This window comes from Salvelinus fontinalis, chromosome 23 (genome assembly GCF_029448725.1).
Source record: "Salvelinus fontinalis isolate EN_2023a chromosome 23, ASM2944872v1, whole genome shotgun sequence".
In the NCBI taxonomy this organism is placed as follows: Eukaryota; Metazoa; Chordata; class Actinopteri; order Salmoniformes; family Salmonidae; genus Salvelinus; species Salvelinus fontinalis.
The window spans coordinates 12,482,972-12,503,475 of NC_074687.1; the positions used below are offsets into that span (position 1 = coordinate 12,482,972).

At 43.1% G+C, this 20,504-nt stretch overlaps 2 protein-coding genes across 5 annotated transcripts in view; one reads left to right on the forward strand and one right to left on the reverse strand.

Annotated features, from left to right (window-relative positions):
* The window catches only part of LOC129820866 (lysine-specific demethylase 6A-like), a 122,762-nt gene extending 107,853 nt beyond the window's left edge, over positions 1-14,909 (reverse strand). For all 4 annotated transcript variants that reach the window (XM_055877916.1, XM_055877915.1, XM_055877913.1 and 1 more), the window contains exons 1-2: positions 14,415-14,909; positions 14,219-14,282 (exon numbers count right to left, since the gene is read on the reverse strand). In XM_055877916.1, the coding sequence (XP_055733891.1) occupies positions 14,219-14,282; positions 14,415-14,575 (225 nt within the window). In that variant the 5' untranslated portion in view covers positions 14,576-14,909. The remainder of the gene's footprint in view (positions 1-14,218; positions 14,283-14,414) is intronic.
* Positions 14,910-17,032: 2,123 nt separating this feature from the next.
* Positions 17,033-20,248, forward strand: LOC129820873 (FUN14 domain-containing protein 1-like). The gene is made up of 5 exons (XM_055877940.1): positions 17,033-17,138; positions 17,692-17,848; positions 18,074-18,149; positions 18,348-18,476; positions 18,725-20,248. Exons 1-5 carry the CDS (start codon positions 17,120-17,122, stop codon positions 18,800-18,802), a joined length of 459 nt encoding a protein of 152 aa, XP_055733915.1. The 5' UTR covers positions 17,033-17,119; the 3' UTR covers positions 18,803-20,248.
* Positions 20,249-20,504: the final 256 nt, after the last annotated feature.

Sequence of the window (20,504 nt, forward strand, 5' to 3'; positions counted from 1 at the left end):
TCAGGCAAGCAGGCAAAGGTACATCAAATCAAACATACAAACTTACAGGCCCTTCCCAACAATGCAGAGAGAGAAAAAATAGAGAAATAATAGAAAATGATATCTAAAAAAAAAAAAAAAAGATTTATTTAATAGAACAGTGAAACGCGTACAGTAATAATAAAAATGCATAAAATGCACAGTGTGTGATAACTTTGCCAAACACAGGGAACCAGTACAGAGTCGATGTGCAGGGGCAGGGTCTAAAATGAACAGCCTGCGGGTTGATTTTGGCATTGGCGGGTAAGATATCCATTCACCAGCCACGTTGGCGGGTGTTCAGTGCTCCACAGTGTGAGCATTTATTGAATAAAATAAAAGTCAAGTATGATCACATTTATAGTCAAATAAATGCTGCAGTAGCTGTTTAAGTATTTCCTCCATTTTATTTTATAGCTGGTAAATGAAAGTCAAACTACGAATCCTGTAAAGCCTATTCCACCTGGCACTGCAACTGCCTGTCTGGGGGATCTGTGCACACGTAAAGAGCTGAGTGAAAGATTCATTTTATAAGCCCTGTAAGCCCTGTGAACAGGCATAAAATTTTGTCTAATTGACTTGGCTATTTACAATGTTTTGATCACAACATTTGTTGATTTTCGGGTTTGAGTTTCAACTGCAAGGGAAGAGAAGACAATGCTGCTACTAGTCGGACTCAATCTCAACGGCACAAACACGACTCAGGTAACACAAATATAAACATAGCATGTCAAGTGTTGGTCCCATGTCTCACGAGCTGAAATAAAAGATCCCAGAAATGTTCCATATGCACAAAAAGCTTCTTAATCTCAAATGTTGATCACAAATTTGTATACGTCGCTGTTAGTGAGCGTTTCGCAAAGATAATCCCTCTGACAGGTCAGGTGTGGCATGGCAGGAAGCTGATTAAACAGCATGAACACTACACAGGTGCACCTTGTGCTGGGGACAATAGAAGGCCACTAAAATGTGCAGTTTGGCCACACAACTGCAGTTCTGTTCAACAGAGCTGTTGCCAGCAAATTGAAAATAAATGTCTTTCTCTACCATAAGCCACCTATAAAAACATTTTTTTGAATTTGGCAGTACATCCAACAGGCCTCACACCCATAGACCACGTGTAACCATGCCAGCCCAGGACCGTCACATATAGCATTTACACCTGCGGGATCATCTGAGGGGGGGGGGGGGGGGGGGGGGGGGGGGGGGGCTGAGGAGTAGTTCTGTCTGTAATAAAGCCCTTTTGTGGACATTCTGATTCTGACCCGCAACAACCCAGTCTCAACGTCAACAGTGAAGAGGTGACTCCAGGATGCTGGCCTTCTAGGCAGAGTTGCAAAGAAAAAGCCATCTCTCAGACCAGTCAATAAAAATAAAAGATTAAGATGGACAAAAGAACACAGACACGAGACAGAGGAACTCTGCCTAGAGGGCCAGCTTCCAGGAGTCGCCTCTTCACTGTTGACGTTGAGGCTGGTGTTTTGCAGGTACTATTTAATGAAGCTTCCAGTTGAGGACTTGTGAGACATCTGTTTCTCAAACTAGACACTAATGTACTTGTCCTCTTGCTAAGTTGTGCACCGGGGCCTCCCACTCCTCCTTCTATTCTGGTTAGAGATAGTTTGAGCTGTTCTGTGAAGGGAGTAGTACACAGCGTTGTACGAGATCTTCAGTTTCTTGGCAATATTATAAAAATGTGAAATTTCAGAATAAGAAGAGAGAATTATTTATTTCAGCTTATATTTCTTTCATCACATTCTTAGTGGGTCAGAAGTTTACAAATTAGTATTTGGTAGCATTGCCTTAAAATTGTTTAACTTGGGTCAACCGTTTTGGGTAGCCTTCCACAAGCTTCCCACAATAAGTTGAGTGAATTTTGGCCCATTCCTCCAGACAGAGCTGGTTTAACTGAGTAAGGTTTGTAGGCCTCCTTGCTCGCACACGCTTTTCAGTGCTACCTACAAATTTTCTATAGGATTGAGATCAGGGCTTTGTGATGGCCACTCCAATACCTTGACTTTGTTGTCCTTAAGCCATTTTGACAACTTTGAAAGAATGCTTGGGGTCATTGTCCATTTGGAAGACCCATTTGCAACCAAGCCTTAACTTCCTGACTGAGGTCTTGAGATGTTGCTTCAATATATCCACATAATTTTCTTTCCTCTTGATGCCATCTATTCTGTGAAGTGCACCAGTTCCTCCTGCAGCAAAGCACCCCTACACACATGATGCTGTCACCCCCATGCCTCACGGTTGGGATAGTGTTCTTCAGCTTGCATGCCTCCCCATTTTCCTCTAAACATAATGATGATCATTATGGCCAAACAGTTCCATTTTTGTTTCATCAGACCAGAGGACATTTATCAAAAATGTATGATCTTTGTCCTCATGTGCAGGTGCAAACCGTAGCCTGGCTTTTTTATGGCGGTTTTGGAGCAGTGGCTTCTTCCTTGCTGAGTGGCCTTTCAGGTTATGTCGATATAGGACTCATTTTACTGTGGATATAGATACTTTGTACCTGTTTCCTTCAGTATCTTCACAAGGTCCTTTGCTGTTGTTCTGGGATTGATTTGCACTTCTCGCACCAAAGTAAGTTCATCTCTAGGAGACAGAACGCATCTCCTTCCTAAGCAGTATGACGGCTACGTGGTCCCATGGTGTTTATACTTGCATGATGTGATTTGTACAGATGAACGTGGTACCTTCTGGCGTTTGGAAATTGCTCCCAAATATGAACGAGACTTGGATGTCTACCATTTATTTTTCTGAGGTCTTGGCTGATTTCTTCAGATTTTCCCATGTCAAGCAAAGAGGCACTGAGTTTGAAGGTAGGCCTTGAAATACATCCACAGGTAGACCTCCAATTGACTCAAATTATGTCAATTAGCCTATCAGAAGCTTCTAAAGCCATGACATCATTTTCTGGAATTTTCCAAGCTGTTTAAAGGCACAGTCAACTTAGTGTATGTAAACTTCTGACGCACTGGAATGTGATACAGTGAATTATAAGTGAAATAATCTGTCTGTAAACAATTGTTGGAAAAAAGTTTGTCATGCACAAAGTAGATGTCCTAACTGACTTTACAAAACTATAGTTTGTTAACAAGAAATGTGTGGAGTGGTTGAAAAACAAGTTAATGACTCCAACCTAAGTGTATGTAAACTTCCGACTTCAACTGTACATACATACATAATTGTTATATATATTTTTGTAATATCGCACCTCGCGCGCACATTCAGTACTACCATATACATAGTCCTGCCATGGTACAGAAACAGTATGAACATCTGGATACCATCCAAACTACTAACAGCGCCAAGTCAACTAATCAAATGTCTGTCAAATGTCCAAGCAAAGCAAGCTACTATAGTTTCTCAAAACATGCCCTAATAAAAGGGAAGCCTACATCAAGCTTAACCGTCCTGCTTGTCCGTCCATTGGCATGACAAAACAACAGTTGACAGTTTCTATAACAGGAACTAGTGCACACAGTACAGTAATCAAACAAAGCCTACCAATCCAGGACAACACTTTAACACCCCCCTCTCTGGAGCAGGTCCAGAGCTGGCTAACACTCTGTTTTCATGCCTTAATTATCAGCTGAAAGCCGGCCATGTGCCAAGAGAGGAGAGTTTAAAAAAAAATGAAAGTGAAGTGGCGTACTGGCTGGATGCCAAGTGGTCCGAGGTCCCCGCCCAATAATGTTTGTACCATGTTATGTTGCTACCATGTTGTGTTGCTGCCTTGCTATGTTGTCGTCTTAGGTCTCTCTTCATGTAGTGTTAACTCTCTCGTTGTGTGTTTTGTCCTATTTATATTGTATTTATTTATTTATTTTAATCCCAGGCCCCCGTCCCCGCAGGAGACCTTTTGCCAGGCCGTCATTGTAAATAAGAATTTGTTCTTAACTGACTTGCCAAGTTAAATAAAGGTGAAATAAAAAATGAAATGACCTGTCTTTATTTAGCTCCAGCAGAGCTCGCTCTGCCCTGCATGGTGCCGGTGCCCGCCAGAGCCCCCTGTGACTTAGCAATATGACTACTGAATATACCAGAGACATTAGTCATCTCCTCACAGATCATTACTCAACCAGCCAAACATATATTACAGGACTCATATTAATGTAGTGTTACATTCTGAAGTTGATGGAGTTAGGTCAATGGTTTTCAACATGGTGGGTCAGACTCAGAACCCCGCAGTGGGTTTGTCTTGGGTCCTGCCACTGAGTGGTTTCTTTGATGTGTTACAAGACGTCACAATGCTTCAGATTGGTCATTATAACACACTGAATTGCCATTAAGCATGAGGGAAGTGGTAGCCTTACTACTAACTCCCAGCTAACTAGGTGTACATATAAAAGCAAAACATTTATAAACCAAATGTTTCCATGCAAACACTAAAAAAATAAACAGTAAAAACCTACACTAGGCTGTGAGTGAACTAGCCTTCAAAATACACTGCATAGGAAATCCGCGCCATGTATGGTGTTGTCATATTTCAAAATCTGCCTGAGAAACCAACGACTTTGATTGATGATTATTTAATTTGGCTCCCAGCGCAAAATCTGGGAGGGACACTGTGGCAAGTTCTAGGCAGCTCAACAGATTCTCCATTTTCAATAACGCTGTATGCTCAATGTCAAATCACATTTCATTGGTCACATACACATGGTTAGCAGATGTTAATGCGAGTGTAGCAAAATAGTAAACATTATTAAAGTGGCATTATTTAAAGTGGCATTGTTTAAAGTGACTTGTGATCCATTTACTAAAGTGGCCAGTGATTGGGCCATTATTTTACTGAACAAAAAGTCAATATATAAAGGACAAAAAGGAGCAGTAGACCATTAAGTAACAGGCCTTCATCAGCCATGCGTCTGTAGGTAACCTAGTAGTAGGTGTGGAGTCCGCCAGCCTCCCCTCCCCTCCCCCGCGACTAGCTCTGATCAAACAGCACTTTATTTGAGCTTGACAGTTATTTTACAGGACAGTTCCAATGTGAATGGGACATTAGAGCTATGAAGTCTTTTGCCAAAACATTAAAAAAAAAAGTTGTTTGTTGTTGCTTATCAGCAAGCATTCCTGTATGTAAATGATGTAAAAACAATAACAAAGCTGTCTCCCTGCCCCTGGTTTGGTAGAAAGCGGAGTGATGCGGCTGGAGAACTCTAAACACTCAAATTCAGAGAGAGCTATGGATGCAAGGACTGACCATCCATGATATCAAAATTATAGTTTTAACTATGTTTTGAGGCTATATAGTGTTTGATTATCTATTGTTTGTTAACAGAGTAAAACAAGCTTAAATTTGGGTTCCGATGGGATACAACAGTTGAACTAAGCTCATGAGGTGTTAAGTTATATTCTTCAAGAATCATATAATTATTTTATAAAGTCCAAAATGGGATATAGTAACTTCTGATTGCCCCTTTAAAATGAGGTAGCTAGCTACCATGTAATTGTGTTACGGTATAAGTGCATGGTGACTGGTGATTACTATTGCACGGTATACTGAAACATCAGTACTTTTTCAAATACTAGAACAACATTTTTGTTACTTTCGGGACTTCTGTCAAATGTGTCTCCCGTCATACACGGATTGAGAGGATGAAGTCTGTCTAGTAATTTGTCCGAGTCTTCTCAATGGGGCAGCAGTAAGCTACCCAGGCTACTTGCGCTTGCAGCTGACACAGCCACTTTTGAGAAGCAAACGAGAGAAGAGAAAATGCCAACAGCATGGTTTCTAACGAAAACATACCTCCACGCATTATACTCATGTGACAGAGGGTATCACGTCCGCTGTGAGAACGGTTGCTCACTGAACGGTCCGCTGAGAGAACGGTTGATTGTCAAGGGCAATGAATTTCATTAGCTTGGCGTTAATGGATTTCACCTTTGAGTTGTCTCGCTGAAATGTTCTTACTCAGTCAAATGACTGCTCGACTTGTTGACTGCTCGATCCACACAGCAGATATTGTGGGCTATGTTAGGAATGCTGTGTTGCACGTGTAGCGCTAAATTTTATGTGGTGCCATTACGTCATGTACCTACGTTATATAGGTATGCACGTCAGCTTTGACATCGGTTTTGCACATCGATCGCCGTTAAACTAGACATCGGGTCGATGTTGGCATTTTTAGCTAATATTGTCCGATTCCAATATGTTCACCGATATATCGTGCATCCCTAACATACACTAAGGAATTTGTGAAAATGCTATAGTAAAACAGAGTAGGAAAGTGGACGTGCGTTTGGACAATTAATAGACACTGAAGCAAATAGAAACATCTGTCTCATCCAGGACTTGAGTCTACGCCATAGCCAATCAGAGCTACAGTAGACCTTTATTTGCCACACAGTCCTGCCATCATTCACTTTGAACTAGACTGTGTGTTTACAGGCAGTAACAACAGCGTGACTTTTACATCATTAGAACACATTCGCAAAAAGCCACAAAATACACCTGAATTGTCACGTTCCTGACCTATTTCTGTTAATTTGTTATATGTGTTAGTTGGTCAGGACGTGAGGTTGGGTGGGCATTCTATGTTTTCTGTTTCTGTGTTGGTTTTGGGTTGCCTGGTATGGCTCTTAATTAGAGGCAGGTGTTTGGCGTTCCTCTAATTAAGAGTCATATTTAGGTAGGCGTTGTCACAGTGTTCGTTGTGGGTGATTGTCTTCCACCACGCGGGACTGTTTACGGTTTGTGTAGCTTATGTTCCTATTCGTGCGTTTTCTTGTTTTATGTAAGTACGTTGTCTAGGTCTGTCTACACCGTTTTGTTGTTTTTGTTAGTTTAATCAAGTTCGTGTTTTGTTCAATAAATATGTCTGTTCTCTACGCTGCGCCTTGGTTCCCTCAATAGTCCTCCTCTTCCGAAGATGAAGAGGAGGAGGAATGCCGTTACAGAATCACCCACCAAGAATCCAGAACCAAGCAGCGTAATTTGGAGCAACGGGGAAGTATACAGGACTTGTGGAGTTGGGAGCAAATATTTAACGGAGAAGGACCATGGGCTAAAGTGAATCACCGTCCATGGGAACAGCTGGAGGCAGCTTGGAGAGTGGAGGAAAAGAGAGAGAGGAACCGGAGTTATGAGGGAACGCGTCTTGCACGGAAGCCCAAAAAGCCCGTGAGTAACACCCAAAAATTTCTTGGGGGGGGGCTAAGAGGTAGTGGGCCAAGGGCAGGTAGGAGACCTGCGCCCACTTCCCAGGCTTACCGTGGAGAGCGGGAGTACGGGCAGGCGCCGTGTTACGCAGTAGAGCGCACGGTGTCTCCTGTACGAGTGCATAGCCCAGTGCGGGTTATTCCACCTCCCCGCACTGGTAGGGCTAGATTGGGCATTGAGCCAGGTGTCATGAGGCCGGCTCAACGCGTCTGGTCTCCAGTGCGTCTCCTCGGGCCGGCATACATGGCACCTGCCTTACGCATGGTTTCCCCGGTTCGCCTACATAGCCCGGTGCGGGTTATTCCACCTCCCCGCACTGGTCGGGCGACCGGGAGCATTCAACCAGGTAAGGTTGGGCAGGCTCAATGCTCAAGAGAGCCAGTACACCTGCACGGTCCGGTATTTCCGGCGCCACCTCCCCGCCCCAGCCTAGTACCTACAGTGCCTACACTACGCACTAGGCTACCAGTGCGTCTCCTGAGCCCTGTTCCTCCTCCACGCACTCTCCCTGTAGTGCGTGTATCTAGTTCGGTGCCTCCAGTTCCGGCACCACGCACTAAGCCTCCTGTGCGTCTCCAGAGCCCTGTACACACTGTTTCTTCTCCCCCTACTAATCCTGATGTGCTTGCCCTCAGCCCGGTGTCACCAGTGCCGGTACCACGCACCAGGTATAGAGTGGGCTTTGAGAGTCCAGTGTGCCCTGTCCCTGCTCCCCGCACTAGTATGAAGGTGCGTGTCCTTAGCCCGGTGCCTCCAGTTCCGGCACCACGCACCAGGTCTACAGTGCGCCTTATCCGGCCAGAGCCATCCGTCTCCCCAGCGCCATCTGAGCCATCCGTCTCCCCAGCGCCGTCTGAGCCATCCGTCTCCCCAGCGCCGTCTGAGCCATCCGTCTCCCCAGCGCCGTCTGAGCCATCCGTCTCCCCAGCGCCGTCTGAGCCATCCGTCTGCAATGAGCCTGCAAAGCCGCCCGTCTGCCATGAGCCTGCAGAGCCGCCCGTCTGCCATGAGCCTACAGAGCCGTCAGCCAGACAGGAGCCGCTAGAGCCGCCCGCCAGACAGGATCTGCCAGAGCCGCCAGTCAGACAGGATCTGCCAGAGCCGCCAACCAGACAGGATCTGCCAGAGCCGCCAACCAGACAGGATCTGCCAGAGCCGCCAACCAGACAGGATCTGCCAGAGCCGCCAACCAGACAGGATCTGCCAGAGCCGCCAACCACAGGATCTGCCAGAGCCGCCAACCAGACAGGATCTGCCAGAGCCGCCAACCAGACAGGATCTGCCAGAGCCGCCAACCAGACAGGATCTGCCAGAGCCGCCAGCGAGCCATGAGCGGCCAGAGCCGTCAGAGAGCCATGAGCGGCCAGAGCCGTCAGCCAGCCATGAGCGGCCAGAGCCGTCAGCCAGCCATGAGCGTCGAGAGCCGTCAGCCAGCCATGAGCGTCGAGAGCCGTCAGCCAGCCATGAGCGTCGAGAGCCGTCAGCCAGCCATGAGCGTCGAGAGCCGTCAGCCAGCCATGAGCGTCGAGAGCCGTCAGCCAGCCATGAGCGTCGAGAGCCGTCAGCCAGCCATGAGCGTCGAGAGCCGTCAGCCAGCCATGAGCGTCGAGAGCCGTCAGCCAGCCATGAGCGTCGAGAGCCGTCAGCCAGCCATGAGCGTCGAGAGCCGTCAGCCAGCCATGAGCGTCCAGATTCGTCAGTCAGCCATGAGCTGCCCTTCAGCCAGAAACGGCTATATACCCAGAACTGCCCCTCAGTCCAGAGCTGTCTCTCTGTCCGGAGCTGCCTTTCAGTCCGGAGTTGCCCCTCTATTATGATCTCCCTCTCTATCTTGATCTACCTCTATATTCTGATCTATCCCTCTGTCTGGTGCTATCCCTCTGTCTTGATCAATCTCTCTGTCCCGGTGCTGTCCCTGTCATTTATGTTACTAAGAGGATTTTGTGGGGGTAAATTGAGGGTGGACATTTGTAGGGGGAGAGGGAGGCTAGGATTGATTATGGTGGGGTGGGGACCTCGCCCGGAGCCTGAGCCACCACCGTGGTCAGATGCCCACCCAGACCCTCCCCTAGACTTTGTGCTGGTGCGCCCAGAGTTCGCACCTTATGGGGGGGGGTTATGTCACGTTCCTGACCTATTTCTGTTAATTTGTTATATGTGTTAGTTGGTCAGGACGTGAGTTTGGGTGGGCATTCTATGTTTTCTGTTTCTGTGTTGGTTTTGGGTTGCCTGGTATGGCTCTTAATTAGAGGCAGGTGTTTGGCGTTCCTCTAATTAAGAGTCATATTTAGGTAGGCATTGTCACAGTGTTCGTTGTGGGTGATTGTCTTCCGTGTCTGTGTTTGTACACCACGCGGGACTGTTTACGGTTTGTTCGGTTTGTGTAGCTTATGTTCCTATTCGTGCGTTTTCTTGTTTTATGTAAGTACGTCGTCTAGGTCTGTCTACACCGTTTGTTGTTTTTGTTAGTTTAATCAAGTTCGTGTTTTATTCAATAAATATGTCTGTTCTCTACGCTGCGCCTTGGTTCCCTCAATACTCCTCCTCTTCCGAAGATGAAGAGGAGGAGGAATGCCGTTACATGAATGGATTTCTGCAAATATGCAATTACCACTTGGGAGTCCTCTTACATTTGGGAACTTTACAGTCCTATTGATCAAACAACCATGAAAAAAGGTAGGCTCTCGCTCCCTCAGTCATGCATATCAACAACAATAAGATCAACAACTAATGCTAGACAGAGAAAGATGAGCTAAAATCTAACGAAAGAACATTACATAAACCCTCAAAATTGCACTGAAACGATGGGGAAATGTAGCCTACTCGTCCTTCTGCAGCTTGGCTGACAACAATACATGCTTGTCCCAACCAAGCACCCAAAGCTAACTTGCTACAGTATTTCCAAACACAAACACAAAGCCATGTTACGTTCCCCAGTTTCTGTGTTCTGTTTTGTATTTGAGTGTGTGTTTCAGGAGATGGCTTCCTGAAGTACTCCCCAACCAGCTGATTGGTCAACCCCAGGCTAATTGGTGATTGGAGCTGACCCCGCCCCCTCGTCAAGAAGCAGCTGACTCTAATCACCATTGCCACCTGAAGATAAAAGCCAGTGTTCTGACCAGGATTTTGGAGAGAGAGGAGATGAGATTTGGAGATTGAGAGTAGAGAAAAATTAGATTGTGATATAGTGTGGGTTGTGTATCAGAAAGTGTGGTATGTACTGTTGTTGTTGGTAGCAGTTTTTCTATGTCCTGTGTTTGAGTGTTTGTGAAATCATTAATCATTACTCTGTTTCATTTGTTCCCAGGGGGGAAGGAGAAGGCACTTTGGGAGTGCTTAGGCAAGAGGCCCGCGGGCATACATATACCCGTAGTATATTTACTGTCTAGGCACACTAGGTAAGACCTGGGCGGACCACCCCCTGTATTTTGGTTAGGGCACCAGGCGGTGTTAAGTTAGGTAAGTTAAGTGGGTAGGCAGGTTAGATAGGAGAGGGGGAACTTTGATATTTACTTTCTTTGCTTTGGTTCCGTCCAGCCCCTTTTCCCCATATTACCGTGTAAGAAAATAAATTCTAGTAAACGGTAAATTCTGCTTTTGTGTCATCCTTACTCGCACCTACAGTCCATACCTCTTGCACTTCAGAGAGTTGAGTTGTAGCAGGGAGTTGCGTTCCCTCTTCTCAGAGGCGTGCGTAACATAATGGGGGCTCATCCGGGATTCCATTAAACCCACCGGACCCTGCTGCACTGAGCTCTCTGTGGTTAGTGATTGAGGTGTGATGGTAGGTTGTGAGTTTGGATGACTGGTTTAGTTTGTGTGTTCAGTAAATTGTTGTGTACAAGATGGCTGCCTCAGCCATCTCCAAGTTCATTGAAGCGCCCTCTATTGATTGTTTGGTGAGGTTTCGAAAAGCTGCATTGGCCACTCGAGGTTTGGCCTCTCCTGTTACAATGTAAATTGTCTGGGAAAGCCCAGGAAGTAGTAGCTGCTCTCTCCCTGGAAGACAGTTTACATTACGAAACAGTTAAAACTACCGTGTTGCGGGCTTATGAGTTGGTGCCTGAAGCTTATAGACAGCGCTTCAGGAACCACAAGAAACCCTCTCACCGTACTTTTGTTGAGTTTGCTAGGGACAAAGAGTCTCTGTTTAATCGATGGTGTTCAGCCAGCAAAGCTAAAACCTTTGCTGATATTCGGGAGTTGATGCTGTTGGAGGATTTTAAAAGCAACCTCCCTGATAGAATTGTAGTTCATTTAAATGAACAGAAAGTGGTGACATTGGCCCAGGCAGCAGTGTTGGCAGATGAGTACGCTTTGACACACAAGACTGTCTTTGGTGCACCTCGTTTTGAAGGTAGACTGATTACGTCATCAGTGCCTCATTCAGGTCGCTTTTCCTCTGACAAGCCTTTTCATGAGATCCGTGAATGTTTTTACTGTCACCAAAAGGGTCACGTGATTGCGGACTGCCCAGTTTTGAAAAATAAACCGAAACAGTCCCAGTCACCTTCCCCAAAAAGGAAAAGTTTGGGTTTAGTCAAGTCTTTGGCTCGTCCGTTGGTCCGAGGTATTGATTCAGCATTTGAGAAACCGGATCCTGTTTATGCTCCGTTTATCTCTACCGGTTGTGTTTCCTTAACTGGAGAACAAGCTGATCAAAAGCCAATTAAAATCTTACGAGACACCGGGGCGGCGCAGTCAGTAATCATTACTGATGCTTTACCCTGGTCTCCTGAAACGTATTGTGGCTCACATGTTATAAACACAGGACATAGAAAAACTGCTACCAACAACAGTACATACCACACTTTCTGATACACAACCCACACTATATCACAATCTAATTTTTCTCTACTCTCAATCTCCAAATCTCTACTCCAAATCTCATCTCCTCTCTCTCCAAAATCCTGGGCAGAACACTGGCTTTTATCTTCAGGTGGCAATGGTGATTAGAGTCAGCTGCTTCTTGACGAGGGGGCGGGGTCAGCTCCAATCACCAATTAGCCTGGGGTTGACCAATCAGCTGGTTGGGGAGTACTTCAGGAAGCCATCTCCTGAAACACACACTCAAATACAAAACAGAACACAGAAACTGGGGAACGTAACACGAGACAACACCTCACTGACCATTTTACTCACCCTAGCAGAGCTGGTTAGGCTGTTTACATGTTATCTAGAGCGCTCGACTAACTATTACTTTCTTTGCCTACGTTTACTGACACCGGTCGGTCATATTCAGGGAGGGTTGCGCTTTTATAAATTCATCAGTTATTCTGCGCTCTTGCACACTCAGACGAGAGTGCTTTGAAATAGGAGTAGATAGCGAGAGTGAATTTGCAAAAGCAAGCGATATGCTAACGGGATAACAGTTGTTCAAGTTCTTGCTAGCTAACCAAATGACACCTGCATCTCTAGCTGAGTATAGTATAGCCACCAAAAAACCATGAGGGGAAAAAGTGTCACTCACCCACTCCTCCAATGACATGACATGTAGCTAATGTTCGGCTCCATGTTTTTAGCTTGCTACATAAATAGATGTGCTAGCCTATTAGCCACGTTATGACAGATCTTTGCCTTTGCTAGTTTGATTATATTGACATTCCCAGCATTTAGTTACATTATTCAATTTTTTTCAAAAATATTGAGCCATTAACTCAAACAGTGTTTCCCAATGGAGGCAGCAAACAATGAACCAGGCCAGCTGTGATTTACAACCTGATAGCAATATTTTGGACTACCAAGAAAAGCATTTCTATTTTCCCTTTATTTAACCAGGTAGGCCAGTTGAGAACAAGTTCTCATTTACAACTGCGACCTGGCCAAGATAAAGCAAAGCAGTGCGACACAAACAGCACAGAGTTACACATGGAATAAACAAACGTACAGTCAATAACACAATAGTAAAAAATCTATATACAGTGTCTGCAAATGAGGTAAGATTAGGGAGGTAAGGCAATAAATAGGCCGTAGTGGCAAAGTAATTATACTTTAGCAATTAAACACTGAAGTGATAGAGTGTTGGTGAATTAAATGTATTGGTGAATTATATTAATCAAGCATTGAAATACATCCATCTATTCTGCCAACAATACCTTAGTGTATGTCATGGAATGTTGAGGAAAACAGAACCTATTATTAAAACCTCTTTATAAAGTTGGTTTTGTAGCATAAACTGGGAAATTTATATTTTTGACTGATATGATTGTCTGTAGTTAAAGCGCCGTCAGTTCCACTTTAAGGAACGAACATTAGTATGTAGCCTACTGCCTTGTGCAAATTGCTGCGCTTATAATGAGATAAAATAATAGCTTATCAACATTTTAAGATAAACGTTCTGTTCTGTTGCATCAGCATCATTGCTTTCAAATTTTTGGGGCAGATGTAGCCTATGCCTACTTTTAGTATGGATTTAGGATCCATCTTCCCACAACTGTCCCCGAGTCGGTTTGGAATAGCATATTTATTTCTCCCATATAACGAAAAACTGACCAATAGAATGTAAACTTTTCAACTATGGGGGAATAATAGATTGACATAGGTTAGTAATTTTGCTGTTCATTACTGGTCTTGATGGCTGAGGAAAAGTAAATGTGGCAGTTATTCTAACATGTTTAAATGCGCATCTGAATTTGGTCCGGACGCACGCAGTTGCATCCTACATGTTCTGTTCAAATGAATTACGATCATCGAAATGTGACTTGTGTCATTATGAGCACCGTGGGTGGACGCCATAATCAGGTTACGCCCCAATGCATTTCTCAAATGTCCTGTAACGTTAGTTAAATTAAAATGCTGTCGGATAAATGTCCGGAGCCACTTTACCACATTTTGTCAAGATACAACTATAATTCACACTGACTGGAAAGGGAATTCATTAACGTAATATCCACCCACTTGTGCGCCTGGCTTCTGGCTAATGGAAGGGGATTGTGGTTAAATGTCCAGCAGGTCCCTGACACTTATTCCAGATATGCACGAATCAGGAGTGACAGCGGAGGGGCGACTCTGGTCCTATCTGTGACATACCTTTAACAGTAAGGTCTTCGTTCTGGCGCCATCTTCATGAAGCCTCTGAAATCCAAATAGTGAACTGCAAGCAGAGGACAACACAGGCGGTTCCGTATTACTTGGGACATATACTTCGTTTAAAGACTTTAATGTACGAAAACCCAATACACAAAAACGTAGACAAAGAAAGCAAATGTATTGCTCATTCGCTAACCTGTCAATTTCGACCAAGCTGTCTCTCTCCTGCGCTGTTAGCTTCGGAAAGTCCAATTCGATTTCATTCGCTTTTCCCGCCGCCATTTTCTTTTCCTCATCGCCAGCAGTGCCGAGACTTCGAGCAGCAGCGGCGTCGAGCGACACTCCGCACGATTTCATAGAAAATGAACAGGGAAGCGACGACAAACTCTACCAAAATATAAGAAGAACGAAAGTACACCACTGTATGTAGGACTGAAAACGTAGCTAGCTCAGCCGAGTGATTGCCAAATCCTGAAGGAAACCAAGACCCGTCCAAAAAAGCCTTATCGCATGATTGTACACAAAATACTAAATGTATGTAATTGCCAAATAATGCATGGAGTAGAGTTGATGCCGGTTTTTACGATAGGACGTTATTTGGTAATTTAGTAAACTTCCCCCCCACCAGCTCAAAGTTGTTGTAAATGTGTCACATAGGCGAATGCACGCCGCCACGGTAGGAACGCCCTCTCCTCACTGTGACCAACGAATGTATCTGTGTGTAATCATGTGACTTCTTTTTTCTTAGGTGTCGTTCCTCACACACATGAATAACAAACCCTCAACTTTACGCAGTTGTGATTAGTATTACTACTTTGTAGGTCTATCTTATTGGTTAAGGTAACTGTCCTTTTCAAGGGTTGCCAGTATGGTTAGAGATAATTTGGGATCCTTGGGGCGTCCCTACAGTAACCCTAATTCTAACTAACCTTTACTATAAACTTTTAACAACCCTTACTTTAAAAAAATATATATATTTAACTAGGAAAGTCTATTCACCTAACCCTAACGTTAACCCTCACCATGACCGTTTGAAATCTAAAAAACATGGGGGTATGGACGCCCCAAGGATTCTGAAGAGCGCTGATGGGAGGGGGTACAGGTCAGTTGGTTGCCAAGGATTATGCATGAATGCTGCAGTGTTGCTGATACTATTTTATCTGATGTGATTGCTTTATTATCACTGTTTGCAATAACAATGTAGTGTGTGATTTACAAAATGATAGTTTGTAATACTTCAGAGAATGCCAAGAGTTTGCAAAGCTGTCATCAAGGTGAAGGGTGGCTACATTGAACAATATAAAATATATTTTGATTTGTTTAACACTTTTTTTGGTTACTACATGATTCCATATGTGTTATTTCGTAATTTGATGTATTCACTATTATTCTACAATGTAGAAAATAGTATAAATAAAGAAAAACCCTTGAATGAGTTGGTGTGTCAAAACTTTTGACTTGTACTGTATATAAGTGCTAAGTGTTACAAGTGTTAGCATAGACTAATGTGTTTATTTTTGCGAGATGCCATTGCCATTGTAGGCAAAACATATGCCAAACTAGAACTTGCCAGAAAGGCATTTCACTGTACTTGTGCACGTAACAGTAAAACTTGAAGCTTCTCTAAATGGTCTGATGCTGGAGTACTCATATGGGAGCTGACTAAACATGCCCATCACAACACAACAGGCCTTGGGGAGTTGGGGTTGTTACCAATGTTCAACTCATAATGACATACAGTGAAGATTTGGGTAATTGGATGAAGTATATGGGGAGCCTTGATCCTGCTGGCTGTTGTTGTTGTTGTCTCCTGCAGACGATGTGGCTTCGTCCATCAGACTTGATAACTCAGAGCAGAGGTCGCTTTCCAGTTCTCCTGCCACAAATTGTCTGGGCTGTAAATCTGTCATCACTGTCATGGTGGCAGAGATAGATGGCCACCTGTCGCAGTCTTGTAACAGGAAGCAGTGAGGTTTGAGGGGAAAAGAAAGGGATCAAATTAAGCTTCTGGTTTCAATTAAATCAATTAAGCATAATAGTTATCAAACACATAGGCAGCAAACACCATTATGCATAGGCCTACCAAATCTGCTAATTATTTTACCCAAGATTCAACAGTACATCATTTAGCATTGTAGATATACTGTAGAAACACAAAACTTTTGCACCTGGAGTTTATCTAATAAAATCTGTCCATTTAATGGGTGGCTGCCAAAGGGATGAAACAGACTCCAGATTGTGCCTTTTCAATATAAAGGAAATAATAACCGACCATGAAGTCATAGAATAGGCTTAGTTACATAAAGCTCAAGAGCTCTTAGACATTGGACATATTGAGTTAGGTTATGTGTAATCCTAAAACATCTCCCAGAATACCAGTCCAGTTGTCATAGTGTCATACTGTACAATTGTCATATCACATACCATACAATAGTACCACAGGGTATATTATCCATAAATCATTCTGATGAATGTTAATATGAAATACACAAAAAAAACATTAAACATTAAAACATTAATCAGTCATTTATTGCAAAGGCTGCACACCCGACTCTATAATTAGCTATAATCCTGCTCCAAAATAACAGACTGAAGTAGCCTATTCTGTGCTGTTGCATTTACTGTGTACAGTTGTATATTTTGTAAGCTATACATTTTTGTGGGGTAAAACATGTTATTTGTTAATATGTCAGTTTTGTTTATTTGTGAGGCAACCTACATTTAGGAAAGCTGCATTCAATTATAAACTGTATTGAGACATTCTAATAAGATCAATAATTAGAGTGATATTTTTTAAATGCATAAAATTCTGTTTGACAGTCTGACAAACTATGCAAACCATGTATCCCATCACGCCTGTGACAGCGTTTGTCAACATCATTCAAATCAAGACACTCCAAAATGGCGGATCGTGAAGAGGGTAAGTGTCGCTCTCAAACCAAAAACGACCTTTATGTTTCCATATTTGGACCCATATTTCCATCTTAGATGTACGCTATAGAGCATTAAATCATATCCATATATTTCAAATATGTGGCAACCTACTCGCAAAAAAAACTGTTAGGTCTACTCTCTCGGTCTCTGATCGCACTCACTCGGTGTGTTTCAATGTATCAACGTCATAGGTTATATCAAGATAAATAGGAAGGGCTACTGTTGCAACATTTTTGCCACCTTATAACACTATGCAATTTGACGTTTTAGACTGCTATTACCCCACATACGCGAATGGATTATTATGCCAAGATGTGCCTGTAAGAAGTTAGACTCATAATCCTCTCCTTCCAACATGTTTTTACGTTAACGTTACTTCATTTAACGTTATACTGTTTCTCACGAAAACGAAACAGACTTTGCCAATGGAATATGGCACAATCGGCCAAAACGTCTGACGGGGATATTAATACTTGTGCTATTGCCAATTGTTCGCCTCATGTACATAAAGTGCTCTACTTTGTTTCTCCCGTCCCAAGAACCAGAGAATGAGGACACATATGAGGTGGTCGACCTGACACAATATGCCAGGCGTCAACAATGGTGGGGCTGCCTATTTGGTGAGAACAATTCGGGTCCTATGGCTGAGAAGTATTCGGTGGCCACACAAATAGCATTGGGTGGTGTGAGCGGCTGGTAAGTCCTGCAGGCCAAGGTAGCCTATATTGATTAAACGGAGCATCCTCAGGACTGTTCTTTATCATTTGATATCTCTCTCACATGGTGGTCAATGTTACTGTACTTTAATGCATGGTATGATCAAAATACAGGCTTCCTCTGTAGAGGATTCTATTGCCCTGTTTAGTGTACTACATGCAGGATAGGGTTTAATTTGAGTTTTGCATTGTCTCTCGCTGCCAGGTGTGCGGGATATCTTTTCCAGAAGGTGGGGAAGATCGCAGCCACCGCTGTGGGTGGAGGATTCCTGTTATTACAGGTAGGAACTCAACACAAGTTATTAATGTACAGTATAAAAGTCTAAATGAGTTATTTCACATGCTGCGAAGAGAAGCTTGCTCTTTGGCTACAATACTATTAGCTAAAATCCTTATTGTCATAGATTATTTTACCAAGCATTTTTGCTTAGTTTTTTTTAATAGTCCCGAAAATAAAAAATGTCTATTCTATTCTCCAGATAGCCAACCACAGTGGCTATGTGCAGGTGGACTGGAAGAGAGTGGAGAAGGATGTCAACAAAGCCAAGAGGCACCTGAAGAAGAAAGCCGACAGGGCTGTACCAGAGCTCAACTCTTTTATCGACCAGGTAGCCCTACACCTGTTGTATTCGGCGCATGTGACAAATAACATTTGATTTGATTTGTGCATGACAAAGCATTGTGAATTGAACTACATTCATACTGACATAATACAAATTCTGCCTACTTGTACAGACTAGGCTGCTAAGTCAAAGGATCAATTATCCATATGCATTCAGATTTGTTGTTTGTCTTAAAAGGATATTGTACTTTTCTTAAATTTTAATACCGTTATTTTTCTCAATCTCTCTCCCAGTCCACAGAGTTTGTGAAGACAAACATTATCGTCACCAGTGGATTCTTTGGAGGCTTCTTGCTTGGGCTGGCATCCTAAGAACACAACAGGGGCCTGCAGTTTTATATAGAAATCACTTGAGAGGTCTGGCTGTGATGTGAAGTGCCCTTTTAAAAACGTGGTGGGAACAACAAGAACAGATGCACAGCACAATATATCAAATTGAGCCAATTACACAACCCGCAAAAAGGTACCGCAGTTGTAAATACTCTGTAATGTGTACTTACTGTACTGTTTCACAATACCTACCTGTCTATCTACCATGTAATTGCATGGTTTTAGCACCACCTGATAGAAACTGGAATCAAGATTTCAAGATTTCCTGCTGCTCCACCATATAAACAAAACCGTGTTTCTAGCTAGGCTTTAGCCCCCAACTCAAGGCAATCGGGTACAACCCAAAAGGAACTAGCCAGTGGGTCCTGTGAAAAACGCTGATCTACAAAACAGTTATTAATCAAAACGCGATAAGAGCACACAGGTGTTGCGACCCTGTAGATGGGATCCAGTGTTCCTGGCTCACTCTGATTCATATATTCATCATATGAACAGACAGAAACATACTCACTTCCAATGGCTTTGAGCTGGTGCTGGAGATGGACGTATGTACTTATGTAAAAAGGATAGAAAGATGCAAAACACTGCGATTGATGCTGTATTTATTCAGATCGACTGTGTGGTCTTCATCAGAACTTCATGCCTGTGTACAGTATATGCACAGTGTACTGTTGCACTTGTTACACATACACACCTAATTGGGCTGCAATGCGGGAACTTATTGATTACATTTGGGTCTAGTTCTTTGGAGTGTTTTCTGGTCAATATAGTCCTATACCGCAAGTATACCGAAGTCATGCAGTGCACCATGTTTGTACAACATATGCCATTTTCATTCATTGTATGAGTTAATACTTCAATCACATTATATTTATTGATTTAGGATTACCATGACTATCTTTCTTTTGCCTTTACGAGCGGTGCAGTATTTGCTTGGAGGTAATTTAGCCTCTTTTGTGTTTTCTCTTTCACATGAAAGAAATGTACCTTTGTTATTGAGTTACAATGCTGCTGTAGTTTGTGTATATATTCTTAATATAAAAGACCAAAAGCAACCAACAATCATGGCTTTCTTTCTTTATTTCAAATGAAAGACTAGGCCTACGTCTGTGTCGAGTTTAGCTTTAAAAAACAGATTAAAAACATTGTATCACAGCGCCTCTACTATTTCTAAAGATCTAATTTACCTGTACTGTCTATATGAATATGAATATGTATGTATAGTGTGTAAATTATATTTTTGTTGTCTCTTGGTGTCTCCTAAATATAACTTATTTTTTATTTAGTGTAATGTATTTAATGTAATATCTTATATTGTTATTGTCTATTACTGTTCTGTACTTTGTCATGTATTTGAATGTTTTATGTGGACTCCAGGAAGAGTGCAGTAGCTAATAGGGACCCTAATAAACTAAACTTCCTACAGTACTTTGAGTTTAGGGTGCAGATAATTTCCTGGCCTCCAATTTGAGTTAAAATACTTTAAATGAGCAAGCATTTATCTTTCAAGTCATCGTTACTATGTCATTGAAATTGTATATTATTTCCAAATGTTGTTGCAATATTGCAAAATGTTCCTGTGCAGTGTTACCATTTTCAGAGAAGAATGTTGCAAAAAAATACAACTGAAACCCTAGATTCTGACGCCGCCACGCTCCATGGCAACCTAAAACTGGTGAAGAAC

Bases quoted from the DNA above. Each gene is read 5' to 3' on its own strand.
- LOC129820873 (XM_055877940.1), top strand. The intron at 17,849-18,073 runs GTAAGTCCTGCA...TCTCGCTGCCAG, and splicing joins TTGGGTGGTGTGAGCGGCTG to GTGTGCGGGATATCTTTTCC. The intron at 18,477-18,724 runs GTAGCCCTACAC...TCTCTCTCCCAG, and splicing joins TCAACTCTTTTATCGACCAG to TCCACAGAGTTTGTGAAGAC.